Source organism: Anticarsia gemmatalis, chromosome Z (genome assembly GCF_050436995.1).
Source record: "Anticarsia gemmatalis isolate Benzon Research Colony breed Stoneville strain chromosome Z, ilAntGemm2 primary, whole genome shotgun sequence".
NCBI lineage: Eukaryota > Metazoa > Arthropoda > Insecta > Lepidoptera > Erebidae > Anticarsia > Anticarsia gemmatalis.
This window is the reverse complement of record NC_134776.1, coordinates 3776021-3792346: the sequence shown is the minus strand read 5'-3', so window position 1 is coordinate 3792346 and position 16326 is coordinate 3776021. Positions and strand designations below refer to the sequence as shown.

The 16326-nt window shown below is 35.3% G+C and overlaps 1 protein-coding gene across 5 annotated transcripts in view; it reads right to left on the bottom strand.

The window, feature by feature from the left end:
* Positions 1–15757, bottom strand: part of ClC-c (chloride channel protein 3) — a 34987-nt gene extending 19230 nt beyond the window's left edge. The window contains exons 1-4 of one of the 5 annotated variants that reach the window (XM_076135325.1): positions 15709–15757; positions 10261–10336; positions 1619–1799; positions 679–711 (exon numbers count right to left, since the gene is read on the bottom strand). In XM_076135325.1, coding sequence (XP_075991440.1) covers positions 679–711; positions 1619–1799; positions 10261–10329 — 283 coding nt within the window. In that variant the 5' untranslated portion in view covers positions 10330–10336; positions 15709–15757. Of the gene's footprint in view, positions 1–678; positions 712–1618; positions 1800–7596; positions 7703–8614; positions 8767–10260; positions 10337–15438; positions 15681–15708 lie in introns of those variants that run through there. The other 4 variants (XM_076135326.1, XM_076135328.1, XM_076135329.1 and 1 more) reach the window with 4 other exon arrangements.
* Between the last annotated feature and the right edge of the window lie 569 nt (positions 15758–16326).

The following is a 16326-nucleotide window of genomic DNA, read 5'->3' as shown; positions in this document are numbered from 1 at the left end:
TACTTTGATCCTTAGAATACATGGCCTTGTTGCTGAGCCAATTTGATAACATTGAGAAACGAGAGTCAATTTAAAATACAGGAGTTGATCTTGGGTAAGGAACTAATTATCGTCTAGGCTCTACGGATATTTTTTTTAGAACCAAATCGAACACGGTTTAAAAGTATGATTTGTGAACATCAGTTGTTTTTCAATCTACAGTTCATTTTAAGTATCGCCTGAATATTACATTTCAGTTCAAAACAATAGTAAAATAATACTAATACGTATTAGTTAGAAGGCACCTAGGTAATAGTAATATGCTTCTACTTCAATTAGATATAGGTACATGCGCCCATATTAGTATCCCATAACACAAAGGATGAATTGAAAAGACCCATTGTTTTCTTTATGAAGATGAATGAAATCTACAGATAGTTAACCTGAGTATACATTTTCTTACACTTGTTAGTGCACTTTTGATACCCTTCGAATTAACATCAAGACTCTATGGTACTTTAGAACCCAGTTAACTAAATGACAAAATGTCCCAAATATCTTAACACTAAACTAAGGTTAAGAAACCATGTTACGTTCTAACTCCTTAGACAGATGAAGGGATGTTAGTCCAAAGTAAAAACTACCTGAAAACTAAGAAGGCAAGCATGATGATAAAATACTTTACTTTTAAATGCTTACCAGCAGATGTATTGAAGTACTGAGCGATGTAGGCTTGAAAACAGAAAATACTGTTTATTATATTTCAGTGTTGTCAGCCTACCTAACACCCCGTCTTACGTCATAGTTTTTCAGGACGTAAAAATATATACCGATCACCAAATTATAAAAAACATGGTGAAACGTATTAGAAATGCACTTTTTTATTATTTTTCACGAAAATGTATAAAGGCTCTAAGTACCAATTGTAGAAAATATAATTTTGAAAATATTCCCTAACAGTTCGCAATTCGTTCAGTTGATAAGTATAATATTATGAAATTTTGTTTTTGTTAGATAGAAAAATTTTGAATGATTAAGATAGGCCAAATCCAATTCTGAAGAAGTTTGAAACGATAGTGCATTATATACAGGTGCATTTGTATCGAATACGGATCAGCGTAAACTGGTGGTTGGTAGTAACCAATGGCTAGAAAAATAGGTGTTGTTGGTGTAATAGATAGATGTATTTTCTCCGACCAACCATCAACTAGCGCTATCCTTTTTATTTAATTGTTAACGTGAGTTGATATACTATAGAGCAATTACTTATTTTATTTTAGGATGTTTATGAATTATGCTCAATCGAAAAAACATCGAAATCATTTTTATAGAAGAGCACACAGATCTCAATTATTCATGTAACTTATGTTACAAGTAAATGCTCTATTTGTATTTTTTTTTAGATACCTGAAGAGTATTGCCGATTAAATGTGCTGAAATATAAATATTAGTTGAAGAGTTGTTATGTCTGAATTCCTCCTACGCTGATGTCGACCACTTACTGATAGACAAGAACAACCGTCCGTCCGGAACGTCATATTAGTGCTTTAGTCATTCAAATTGCTAAAAGACGTAAGCGCCAAATCAGCATTAGAGGAACTTAAACTTTGAGGTATACATAATAAGGTATGATACTTACAGTTAGCGCTCGCAGTAGAGTTTCTTTGGCTATTGTGCTCGTACAATTGGAAGGTACCGTGGTTGGTGGGCGTGGCGCTGCTGGGGCCTGCACCGTTGGCTTGCTGCAGACCTGGTGTTATGTCTACCATGTCATCTTCGACAGGCGACTGCAGCCCCCGCCCATTGCTCCCGCTTGCACCCTAAACAAACAACCATCATTTTGACTTTCATGCCCTTCAAACTGTCAGACTCAACACGATCGAACCCCAATTTGGAAACTGTGCCAGAAACTTTGATAAAATCAAGAGAAATTATGCATAGCTGTGTAAATCCCTACGTAAACTATTTTCTATACACAAAAGAGTACCTGTTAAACGTATTTTCCCATTTATTAAATGAGTTTAAAACAATATTGGACAAAGGAGGGAGCGATTGATGATTAAGGAATAAACCGAGAGAATAAATTTAGGGCCTAAACATAACTTTGTCTACTAGAGACCGGTCGCGAGCCTGAAGGTTCTCAAACTAAGAGGAAATCGGTGTCCAGTAAATTTAGAATTCTAGGCCGTATTAAAACAACTATTTAAATAATTTATATATATAGACATAGGCCGCTAGGCAATATCTCTAAATAGAATAAGATAAATGAATTAAATATAGATAGTGTTGCTAATATTATTTTGATTTAATGAAACCTTTACGTTTGTAAACATAAAAGCTACCCTAATATTAATACAAAGTATCTAACACACTATGCAAAAAAAAGTGTGTTCTGAATATATCTGAGTCAAAGTTTTAATTCAGCCAGCCTCGATGTTAAAAAGTGATGTCAAATTCGTAAATAACATAATTATGAAATTTTTTTAAAGTCATGTTGTAAAAGATTAATAATACCTAAATACAAATACAAAAGCTTTAAATAGAACGTCTTTAAATGAATTATTTATCAGTATGTGATTACAGGTAGCAACCTAGCGAGCCTACTGCGCGGTACAGGGCGCCTTGCCGCCTAGCCGCGCTATCCCATGAAAACATAAATAATTTAAAAGCTAACTTAATTGTTATTGATTTATACGACATGGCGGTATGAAGTCCATAGTTAGATCGATAAAATATTAATTATTAATGAATTCCTGTTTTACGCTTTTCCCATATTTTCATCCATTTGTATTACTAAACCTACATAAATCGCAATTTATGTAAGTTTAGTTACAACGCAACATAGTTGCGAATCAATTTTACCCGCGATGGGGGGTAAAACCGCTCCGCAAACTATGTTGCGAGGAATGTTTGTTTTTTTATCTCAGAGACTACATAAAGAGGCGTGCGCTATGATGCCCGTTTATGTAGCCTCTGCTGGCGAGGATGGTCGGCGGCCGGCGATGACGCGTCGACGCGGGGCGCCCTCCAACCCTTCTGCGCATGTCCGAACTAACAACCCTACGGCCATCAAGTGTCAAAAGAGGAAAGTCCTGAAAATATCTATTCCAATCTTCCGACGGTTTAAATTACCCAAAATAGCGATTGGAGGCTTGTATTAGGGTCTAAAGTTGTATTCAGATCGTAGGCCGGTCATGAAGGCGTCTTGAGACACGTGTGTAAACATCTTAAACCGCCAGGACGAAGTGCAACAGTTAGTTACATAAAGTAAAGTGGAGTTGAGTGAGTGATTGCTCTAACCGACAATTTAATGCAAATAGACGATCAAGAAGGAGTTTAAGGATGGATCTCTATATAGTAAGTTGATAATCTCTTTCTCATTCGCGTCGTTAAAGTGGTTTAGAGCAATTTTTCTGGATTTTTTAATTACAAATGGCGATTGCAAAATCGATTTGATATGGTGGTGAAAATCTGGTATCGTCTTGTACAAAACGCAGGCAGTGATATGTCAATTGAAAAGGCAGAATTTAGAACTCTAGGCAGGATAAATATACGGTTTACAAATCGGAGTTAGATTTAAGTATAATATGAGGGATGATGAAACGTATGAAGTAGATCTGCATCGGTCATTGAACTCACGCAGAATCAGACAGATTGTAGAACAGATTTTTTATAATAATGACGACTTCTAACCTATTAAGAATACTCAAAAGCGAAAGACGATCTTTTGATTGCCTGTTAGGTGAATTAGATGTCGCTTAAAATCGACGTTAGTATAAATTAACACAATCGCTATGGTGTTTGAGGACCGTTGAGTCGTTGATGGGTAAACGTCTTCTATCCAAGTAAGCTACTTAATTATTCTAATTCTAATTAAAATATGTCAAAAGTTTACATCTAGCGAAAATCTATTATACTATATCTGCGATAAATTCGGAAAGTTGAAGTAGAGTATCCGTGCGTAAGAAACGATAAAAGCGTCTGGCTTACCTAAAACTATGTTATATGGAGAAAGCAGAAAACTATATTCAAAATTATTAAAAAAATTAGTAAAAGTAGACGTTAGCATGAAAAAAAGTTACGGCATGATTGAGTTACTTTTATGGCTCAGGTGGTAGAGCTAGACGTAAGCCAATGAAAGTAATTTGTGAAAATGACGTCTGCAAAATTTTAACACATTTGCCAGCTGTGCGGAGTCGGAAGACTTGCAAAACAGCTATATATTTCAGGGGTAACAGAAGAACATTTTAAAAGGACTAAAGGACAACTTAGGGCAGTCATATCATAGGCTGTATATTATGAAAGTAAGTGGTAATTAGCTAAAATCTGAAGCTGACCATTAGCATATGATTAGAAGCAGATGATTTTCTGTACGTAAGTGGAAGACAAACTTTAGCGCAATCGCGATAGGACGCAAGCAACTTTGTCCAGACAGTTTAGAAACGAATGCGCATGCCCGATGCAAAATGCAACCTTTGACCCTTAATACCGCCAGGTGACCGGTCCACGGGAAAAAATACATAACTATACTTACGAAAAATTTTAAGCGACATCAATTTAGTTATCCTGATCTTATGTTTAGTCGATTTTTTACGCAGAGTTTCAAGATTTTAGTCAAGACGTTTCCAAATTCCAAAATCAAAGATAAATAAATTATTGTCAAGTATGTTCTTCATTATCCCGATGATTTATCTGATAAAATGATTATTTTGACATTTCGGCCGACTTTGTGTCTAACTGACACTTAGCTACAGATACAGACAGACTATCGGATTCGGATCGAAGATAACGTTTCAAATATATAAATAATCGTGATTTATGTAATTTGTTTTAGTTTACCGACTCCAATACAGAGGTGATGTTGAATCGTTTATATTTTATAACATTTCACGGACGCTTTTGACAGACAGCAAAGTAGTAGTTACAATATAACCATAGTATACCTACTATTACCTACATTCAGCTTTTCGCATGTGTAGTTTTAGTAATATTTTTTTCGTAAGTATTTAATAGATAGAATCAGAATTTATTTATAAATTCGTTTCATTTGATTGTTCGTGTTTGTAAATTCGTCAAGTTCTCATTTTACATGTTTTGACAATAAAATAGTTTTAGAATTATATAAGCAAACACAAATAACCAAAGGTATGGCCACCAAATAGAAAATACGAAATTATAAGCAGATGACGTACAAATATTATAAGAAAATGATTAAAAATTATAAGAAAATGTAAGTAAGTATTATCACTTGTGATCTTTCTAACGCGCTTTTTAATACTGGTTGCCCTGGTGAAGACATTTGTTGGTAAAAAAATAATAGCTATGACTACTTTGTGATGGCAGAGGTTGTGTCTACAGAACTTGAATTGATTTTTATGGTTTTATCTTTTTAACGATAACTTCCGATTACTATCGAGTTGGTATTTTAGATTCACGAGACATTTTCAAAAATCAAAACCAAAGAAACGGTTCGGCACGATCGGTTAATCTATGGATTGTTTACATTTACCCTACAGATGTTTCTCATCTACATGTTTAAACAATTTGGCGTCTCAATGCAGTTTATAGTGGCAAGGCATTTAAGTAGCGCAAGATGCTTGACGCATCATTAAGGAACTCGTCTATTAGATAGACAAAGACAAAATAATTCATTTCTATTTTCATCGGTACTTATACCAACTGACGTTGTCTGCTTTTTGATGGCTATAACAATAATATAAAAAAATAATATACCGTATTTAGCTACAGGCCTATAAGATACACGGGTCAGATATCACATTACATTCGATCACTATCTCTGGGCTCGAAATTTTAACAAGACTTCAAATTCTGGAGTAACTGAAATGCCAGGTAGGTAAGTTTGAAAAAGGAGAAGAGAGTCTAGGGCGCCTACCATCACTCAATTAGTCTAGGGTGCATTTGCGCATGCCCGAGGGGCGATAGCCTCCCTAGGAACCAACACAGGTACATATCATTATATTCCCCTTCTAAGTACCTTGTCATGAGCAGAATTTAGTGTTCATCTTTGATTTTTCGGCTTTTAGGACGGTAAATTATTTAAATATTACAATACGCAAATGATCGATGCCGCGCAGACACTTTTGATAGTATTTGAGAACAAGACAGCAATTTGTTTTCTACAAAAACATAAATAGAAAAACAATTGAAGCATTTTTTTTCGTAACATTGGTTTGTAGTAAACTTAAACACACCCAGTCACACGGTACGAGGGGACTGCTAGGATAATTTAAATGATCTCGACTAAAATTACCAATTTTACCGAGCGACATTAAATTAAGGCACCATCAGCCGCGTTTGCCGAAACGAAAAAAAAATAGGGCCATGGAGGAAAACACCATTAAATAAACAGATGATAAAAAACGTCCCGAATAGGATATTTTCGGTACAGATTTTTTGAAATAAATATTACGGTTTTGTCGAGTCACAAAAAATACCAATATTGACGACGAAATCCAAAACAAATATTGAAATATCAAGGAAGGCATATTTTACTAAAAATTACTTTTTTTTAATAATTTTAAAATCACCCCTATTGAAATTAGTTTATCTCCATGGCCCTATTTTTTTTTTCATCTTGTCTACTTGCAACCGGCAAATATTAATGAGGTTTATTTATTACTTCGTGTTTCGGAAGGCGTATTAACAGTTGATTCCGATTGTTGTCAATAAGACACACCTTCGAGGCATTGGTCTACATTGACCATACGATTAATATATATAAAAAACCTATTGGTTTGCATGTGTTTTAAAGAGGCGTTAATAAAATTTAAACGACTTAAAAAATCTTAGAAAATAATCTATCTATCTAATCTAGGCTAACTGATACTTATCCGGAAATACTGTTAGTATTGATGACGTAAGGTCGATATAGTTTAATAAGTTCAAGGGAATATCGATCCTATCGCATATGGCATGACTTGATGAAATATTTCTCACTCTGAATCGGTAATGAGAATGAAAATCAATATCCGGATACTTATAGAAATTTAAACAGAAGAAAATTAAATGCTAATTTTGTAAATTAAATTACGTTACTGTGAAAACAGAGCGACTGAGACATAGTCCTCGAAAAATTACTAAAATAGAGATTTTCAATATTTATTAATAATTAAAATCGTTTACAGTCCGATCTGGCAAGAGTCTATTGAACTAATATATTCAAAACAAAAGATTATCATTACATAACATAAATTGTACTTGAAATTATTTTCAGAGGAGCATAAAATCGCGTCCGGGCCAAAATATTAATCAGAGTTGATTCTATATTGTTAATCCCCGTATTGGTTAGTAACTAATAGTAACTAATCATGTGAAGGTTCGTTTAAAATTTATGTTGGAAGCTGCTGGCAACATCCCGCGACTTTCGCGAGATTAGGCATGTTGACACCCTTTAATGTAAATATATCAAAGATTAAGTCGCTTCATGACACAAAGAGAATATAGGCCAACGACATTTCTGGCATAACTGCCTGGTAATTAATTATAGACCCCAATCGCGATGAACTATCTCTAGGCTATTCCCTAGGCACGAATAATGAAATCTTGCAAGATCGTTCTGAAATCTTAAGATTACTTCAAGATATTGGTAATACGAACGTGATCTTCCTCCTGACAGACGGGTGTGCACAGAAGCTTGTACTTAAAGTTCATGTTGATGGACCACAAGGAGTGCACGACCCCTCTGGACGACGGAAAACGCGTATCTGCACCGTGCACACAATAATCCTGGTGCAATTTGGATGATTGAACGTACTAGTCGTAAGTAAGGCACAATGCGACCCTAGATGTGGCCTCTTCACATCAGATACTAGTTAACAATTTAACGATGCAATATACATATTCACAAACATAGCTACTGGTGTTCTTTCGCGGCGTAGTATCGCGGTACGAAGATTTCAGAGAAATATACATGTTCCTCACTTACCAAAAAGTCAACTAAGTCAAATGTATCACTCGGAAAAGCCATTGGCGGTTATCTGTGTTTCCCACTATCACAAAAAGACACCACTGGGAGAGCACGGAACAGTGTCTGAAAGCCAAGTTGTTTGAACGTAGATACGCCACCCACGCAAAAACAACGTAAATACCTAAACGCAGGTCATGATGTATTGATTTTATGCAGGCTGTATGCACGTTGTATGTACTTAGCTTACATTTACATATAGCTCTCAATGCTCCATGTGCACCGAAATATGTATAATCATAAAAATTACGCAATTCTCTTTATGTTAATATTTGTTCCTCGACTAGTAAAAGGAGAAAATTAAACCTATCGTAACATTTTCTTGCAAGATCATGTTAGAAATAAGCCACGTCACGAGGCTCCCTCCTTTGTTATCACGCGTATCTTATAAGTTCACCATACCCGATACTTGAATTTAATATAGTAATAGGATTATCCGATCTGGACAGACTATTTAATATGCCTAACCAAAAGCTTTGTCTCCGCTAACGCAGTAATATTTAATTATATAATTTTATTTTCAATTTTATTTTATTTTATAATTGATCAGGGTAAGAAATTTTATTTTGCGTTTTAACGTAAGAGGTACAATATATTGAAATTTTTCGGGAAAATTCCGTGACTTTTAACAATGTATTAAAATTTTCTTACCAGTTGGGCCGTTTTTCTCACAAATTATCACACACCGTTCACATAGTGAAGTTTATAGTCTATTAATGTCTAATCACAATGTCCTCACTAAATAACACAGTATTTTTTCCGGATTAAGCCCGAGAACGAAATAACAGCGATTGTTTAGCGAGTCGCAGCGCGGTAAGTACGGGACTGGTCGCGGGGGCGAAAATCGATATTTCTGCTAGGGATGTCGAGGGTGAATATTACTACCACAGACAACGAACGATCCGTCAAATATGTTTAAGAATTCTACTATTTAAGCTGCTTATACTGTTAGAACACGTTAGACTTCTTTGAGACGAAGAGAATCCCCACATTATGCCAAAATATAAGAGTAATTTCTTGACCTGTGTATTATAGCTCATTAACGCGTTTATTAGGTACCTCCTTAGTAGAGACTTCATTACTCGGTAGGATATTTGTAGCGCTTGTTTTGCTATAACGACGAAACGTCAAAGACGACTTACAAAGGTAGAAAACTTATAATACTTTGTCTAAAACCATTCCCCATTACACTAAAAGGCAACAACAATAGACTTCCAAATGTTTAGAGCCACTGTTGTTATGAAGGCCGCTAAAACACATCGAACACAACAAACAATTAATTTCACATTTGATACAATGCATCTATTCATAAGTTGTTGACAATACGTTTTAATCGCCTATTCCATGAAGAGAATGTTTCATTATAAGGATTCAATTACAATAAGCTGCCATGTGGTTGAATTATTAAAAGCATTGCGATGGGAATTAATATTCAAATGACCACTAACATTGAATCATGTGGTTACTAATTTCCTATTTCCATAGTAGATGTAAATCCATCGACTGTAAAATATTTACAACGTTACAATTTTTCTTCCGCGTGCGTGTTTAGTCGGAAAAGGCTTTTCCTATTTTTATTTAACATTCAAAATTCTGGTATCGTTTTTATATGAACAAAAACGCTTCCCAGTTCAAACTAAATCCTCCTTTTGTGCAAGTTCTCCTTTGTAGCGTTTTATTTACTGTGACTGTGACAATCGTTCCTTTGCCAGCCTTTTACTAAGATCGTTCCAGGTATCATAGAGCCATATCAGTTCAAGAAGATTAACTTTGTCGGGTTGCACTTTGTCAGTGGATAGGTACGATCCGATATCGCGGTAAAGTCTGAACACAGAATTTCATACAATAAAACGTAAAAGCTTGGAAGCAAAGAGAAATCGAATAAAATGCCATTTTAAAATAACAAAAGAATTCACAGAGTTGGTGCTGAGGTATAAATAAATGCAATAAGCTGGAAAATATTTCGTTTGGAGTCGGTTACCGATACGTCTTCTGAGAACTGTTCGCGCCTTTAATCACGTAATACAAAGGAATGTAACAGGTGCGAGAAAAAATCAGTGCGGTTCTTTTCATAGTTATCATTAAATCTTTAAATATATATCCGCAAAACTTTAAAATTTGTGCAACACGTTGATAGTGGGAACAATCCCTCGGTTTGCCGTAGATTGGAGGGCACCAAAAAAGTCAGCTTGAATTAGGCAGCCGTCGTAAAGCCAATTAAAGGGTTTCGAGTGACATGGACAGCTACGCCACCAGTTTCACCAATAAAATATAAAGTTATTTTATTTTATACATACCTTTTTGAATACCGACTGATACGTCGTTCCCATTTTGGGGGCGGAAGACTTCAGAGGAAAACGTTCCATATCACGTCTGGAAAAGAAATGCCAACATTAGTGTCTAACAAAATTATATTCTTCTGTCTTTAAACGATCTGCGAGTCATGCAATACTCGGTGCAGCCAGTTCATAGCCTGGGCTGCTTATCTTGTCAGCCTGTATAGGTCCTTTTGAGCTGATCAATTCAAGCATGAATCGTCATTTTGCTGGTTGACAATTTAGATAACGATCAATTACCCAAGTCAAAGGGTTTCGGCTTAGACAACTATCTATGGATCAAATCCATCAAGTGCTTTGTAGTGATCGTGCGTTTGCCTTTGGACAATGGCAGCGATGAATAGACCACCAACGTTTTGATTCTCGTGCCATTAGATAATTAATCGGAATCACTCGGCAACAATGCCTTATTTCGACTGCGTCCCCAATATTTTAAGGCCCCCTTTGCCATATTAAGGGGTCTGCTAAGTATAGCTTCTGATAAATTCTATGGGCACTTTTAGTAGCAGCGATACTGTTGCGCTTTGTCAAACTGCGTATTGCGAAAAGGCTGGGAATGTAATGCGAATATTCACGAAGAAGGATGTTAGTTGCATCACTAGTTAGTTGTTGATTGACATTGCGGTTGGCACCGCGGCCAGGGTACATGGACTCTAATCTCTAATGGACCAACGCTAACGGGTAGGGGAGTATGGTAATGACGCTTGTCCTATTTTAATTCAGCTAGCCGCGTGCTACAAACATTTAGTTTACTTTGCGTTTCAATACAAATAGACGCTCAGGTATTTGTTTTATTAAGTCCTGAACATTATGACGCTCAAAGTATTTAAGTTTCTTGATTGATCTACGCACATCAAGCTTTACTTTACGGGTTTAAAAACAAAGCAATCAGTGTTTTAAGAATGTTAGGCGTCATGGTTTAAAACATCGATCAAGTCTTACCAATCAATACTACCTTCGAAAAGCCAAGTCATAGATCTTCGGGCAGACTGAACAAGTTTAACGGTCGCTTGACTTTGAGAAGACCGGGCCAGAATTTAGTAAACCTAGATTGAGAACCGTTTCAATATTTGATACCGATAAACCAATAGACGGAGTCAGAATTCAGTCTAACAGAACGGAGTTGACGCGTGAACAGATGCCGGTGTAAAGGCTAAAAGGCTTAGGTATCGTGGTATTATTCAATGGATTGGTAAGGTAAATCGGACGGTCGACTGAAATGCAGGTGGCCTTCCAAGATTCCTTTGCGACTACGTGCGGTGTGTGAAGCGTGCGTGCGTATGAAACGCTTGATTACCACGTATTGACGTTTAAAATACAATTTTATTTTGCAAATAATATTACTTCGAGAGAAGAATAAGATTTTATATTCTGATGCCGAGTTAGTTGGACCAAATGTGTAGGGATTTTGATAAAGTCTTTAGTTTGTTATATTTTGTTGAGTGCGCGTCAGTAGCTATTTTTTCAAGCACTTTTGGGGCCTCTCTCTCTTCGAACTAACTATTACTCAGTTCCGTTTTTTAAACCCGTGATTTTATGTACACAAGTCCTACTGGTCCCATCTAGCGATGATAAAAATAACGTTCAAGTATTTTTTATTCTCTTAGCAGCTGCTCCCTACTTTAAAAGGGCGAGGACAACAGACGTTATTCTTATTGGTAACCAGATATTTATTGAACTGAACTAATTAATTAGGAGGGAGAGCACTATACCGTGCACTGTAAACGAACGGTCCACTACGCTGTTTATTAACCAGTAATAGTTCAATAATAAAAACAAATAAAGACAGACCAATACAGACTTTAATAAAAATCACGCCTGCAATCATGTAGGTGTCTGTCAAATAAAGCGGACGTTTCGACGTTTATAGCTCAGTCCCGAATGATGGAGCCTTAGGCAAGTTATATTTGCTTTGAGCTGCTGCCGAAAATATTCCGCCGCAATTTTTGAAAAATCCAATAACATTTGGCTGTACCGAGGCTTTTGATGCAGAAGTGTGATTGACGTTCGAGCTAGGTATTAAAACTCGGTTTATTTTACTGATGGATTGATTATTTCGGCTTTCACTAACTTAACAATTTACCTATTAGGGATATACCTAGTTTTGTGAGTGTGTTTTTTTTATAAACGGTTTTTCTACTGGTCTGGGACTCGTAAATACCGTGAGTTTACAGATTATGCTGATTGATCCAAGTCGCAAAGTAAAAAGAAGTCAAAAGTCCCATGCCTTAAAACAAAATAATTTATGCTAACAGTGCAATTTTTACTTACGTGAAGTAGCTGAACAATAAATAATTTGAAATAGAAAAATCATCACGACAATCACTGCAAAAGTAATTACGTCGACAAAATCGTGCTATCTTATAATATGTCGTATGATTCGTATGCTACAACACTGAACTGCATAAACCCACATGCCGTGTCCAGCCTGAGCGAATTAACTCCCAAATTTTAACCTGTTAATAACATGGGGATTTATAGGGTGTTAAAGGGGTGTAATTGAATTGGGCCCGCTACTTTTAAAGGCTGCTGTAATAGGCTGCTTATTTACGATAATTCAGTTTCGTTTACCTGTGCCGCCCGCGCGATGCAATTTTATGTGGTACCGGGGGTCCCGCTGTGGCGCATAATTCAATCTGACGCAGCGCCGGCGCAGTGTGACGGAGTGAGCCAGCGGGTACACCACCGATCGTACGTAAGATGCGCCGCGAAATCGCGCCCCGACCAGTCGGTTTTTATTCGCGTACAATGCGCTCTCATGTAATCCTTGTATACCGTTTAAAGGCGTAAAGAGCAATGTATCTGATACCGTGTCAACTAATAAGTGAGTAGCGTGCTCAACTAACATTTTATCGCGGTTCAAAATTAAATGACATAGCAAAATATATTTTATACAACGTTTTAAAACCACATCTTATGGCGTGTATGAACAAATAGTTAGAGTGGTGTTGTGGGTTCAATTCCCATTAGGAAAAATGATAAGATCCACATATTGTTGTATCGGATTTGTTTGTACCTACTTGAACAAAACAGATCACTGTGATCGGGCTCCTAGTTTGTGGAGTACAGACTGCTGGGCCCGCTAGTATATAATAAGTGATTTTAGCCGTTAAATACCACGATTTTCGCTGTCCAGACCAGCTGTGAACGTCAATTTTCCACTGGCAACAAACTGATGTGCGAGGTAGCGCGGCTATGGGCAAATGGGCCTTCAGCGTTCAAATAAGTGACAACTAGATTCTAACACACACATGACTTTTAGATGTCTTTAGTATATCGTCCAGCTTTTTGCGTGGGATGTGAATGCTTATCCCACTGCTGTCTGAGTTATTATAAACTTATACGTGGAATGATTCGTCGCATATCGTCTCTCAGAACGATTGTGCAAACGCAGCTTAAGCCAAGTTGTTGCACGTAATTAATTGATTAGCGCAAGTGTTATTAAAATTCTCGGGAACTTTCCTAGTTTCAGTATAAAGACTAATTAACTTAGCTTCGAATTCATTACATTTTATGGTGAATGCATTCTTTGTAACATGTTTAAACTTTTTTTTAAATAAGATCAATGCCAAGTTCCAAGTCTCTTTAGTTTGTTTAGTTATATGCGAACTATTTCGAAAATTAAAATAGGAATGATTTTTTCCGTACCAATAAAAATGCAGTGATATCTAAAATATAATGGTGTAGTTTTATATTAAAAAACAATAATTCACACATTTTTCAAAGATCTTAAGGTCTCAGATCATTTACTACTTACTTCCCATTCAGTATGGTCGACCTTTTGTATGATAAGAACAGAGATGCCTACCTCGGTAATTGCTTAGGAACTTATACCAAGTATGTACATCACATACATACAACAACTGCATATTAATGACCTCAATAGAAATATTAATAGCTGAGGCTTAGTCATAGAATATTTCATATGGCTTAGTCATCTTATTTTATATCTTTACTACCAAACTGTCATGGCATCATCTAGGTTATGCAAATGATTTACAGGCTAACCTTTTAATTTATAATATGTGGTGGCCAGTATTACTCTTAAGTGAAGTTGAATTTCATATCAGCAAGCTCCAGGGAGCTGATAAAAACATTAAAATTCAAATTGGAACATAGCCCACATTGTGCTTTCGATTGTGAAGGCATCTCTTGAGATCTTGAAAATTATAGTACCAGTCAAATAAAAACAGTTTCATTTTTTTATTTAGCAACAAACTGTTCCCCTTCCCTAATAATTAAGTAAAAACTATTTTAAAACAAGGTAAATTAATGAAAAGAGATTAATTATTATTATAATAATAAAATGTATACCTACAGAGCGCCCAGAATCATTTAATAAATGTATTTTTGTTTAACAATGGGCTTGTAACAAGGATAAACTAATTTGTTTGATTAGAATGCATGATTTAATGGACATTCTTTGTATATTTTACATTAATACTGCTTTAAATATTGTAACAAGCTATATGTACCATGAGCAATACAAGCATTACAATTTTTTTGTGGTATTGGTCAAAGAAATTAAAAACTAACATTAAAACCTACTTCATAACTGCAACAATGAGTGAATTGTTTAATATAACAATCTAATCTGTGTGCCCATAAATCTGCTTCTATTTACTTGAAATAAAAGATAAGAAAACAGAACAGTTCCACATTAATTGAATGTGTCTCAAAATTATTGTGCAACTAATGTAAATGAGTTTATAAATTAACATACTAGTTTTCAACTACTTCAATCACAGGCTTAACTGACCATTCAGAATATTTTTACTCCTATTTCTGGCACTGGCCAAAAATTATAAACTAAAATTTTACCATAAACTATATATTTTGACTTGAGAACCTTGGCACAGCTGGCCACTAAAACTTGCTATAAAAAAATAAAATAATGTAGGAAGGCTGGGTGAAATATTATTTTTGATAATGAATGTATGTTTGCTAAGGAATTATATTCAGGTTGATTTTATAACAGATAACTTGAATATTTCCACTCTGGCACCAAAAACTGCTTACATAGAATATTATGGTTTCACGACATTGTCTAGTCATGTCAACTAAATTATATACATAGACGAATGGAAAGTTTTGAAGATTTAAGCGTAATAAATTCTATATTCGTAACATCCTACTTACCAATAATCATAAATTATGTTGTAATGACTACAATATTGCCCACTCTTCCGTTAATGCGCGTATAATCTAACGCCCCCTTTTTTAATAAACAATAACACAGTAGTTTAGATTATCCCACTCACATATCTAAAAAATGATTTTTTATGCATTCATATTTGAATAAATTAGGAAACATTTTTCTTTGCCGAATTAAACACACGACATATAAACGTAAATTACCAATGTTTCTTTAAAATTATTTGTGTCAATACAAAATGAAGATAAACTAACCTATAACAATAACATTGTACTTCAGTCACTTCAGCACTCGATCTGGCAGCTTAGTGTTACAAATTAAAATTTGTTAAGAGGAATAATTACTTTGAAAATCGCTTTCACTCGTAAACTTTGGCCACACTTCGGCTTACTCGTTGACTTGGGACTTTCTTTGTAGAAGTAGGTAACTACATCATTTTAATCTTCAACGCCCGCTTTTATCCTTTGTGTATTACATTGTACTTTGTGTACACCTTATATATTGTGATCATTACGACTTATATACGACTTGTCTATATTATATTCCTGTTTCTCGGTAATCATTGCTGATAGTTGAGATATTTGTTTGAAGTAGAGGCAACGTCTAATGGTTCTTTAATAATCTGAAGAAGAAGAATATTATTTTATGAGTTTGAAATTATATGTCTCCATTAGATCATCTTCGTGCCAAATAGTAAAAACTCAAACGCTATTTTAAGGTACCTACTGAACTGACTCTGAGCTTACATTTTTATTAGTGAGATGTAGAGATGGTTATAAATCCTGAAAATCAAGTACCTATATATGTTGAGACGATTCTCAGTTAGTACATGAATTAATTAGGTAACTGTTAAGATAGTAAGGTTAAGGTTC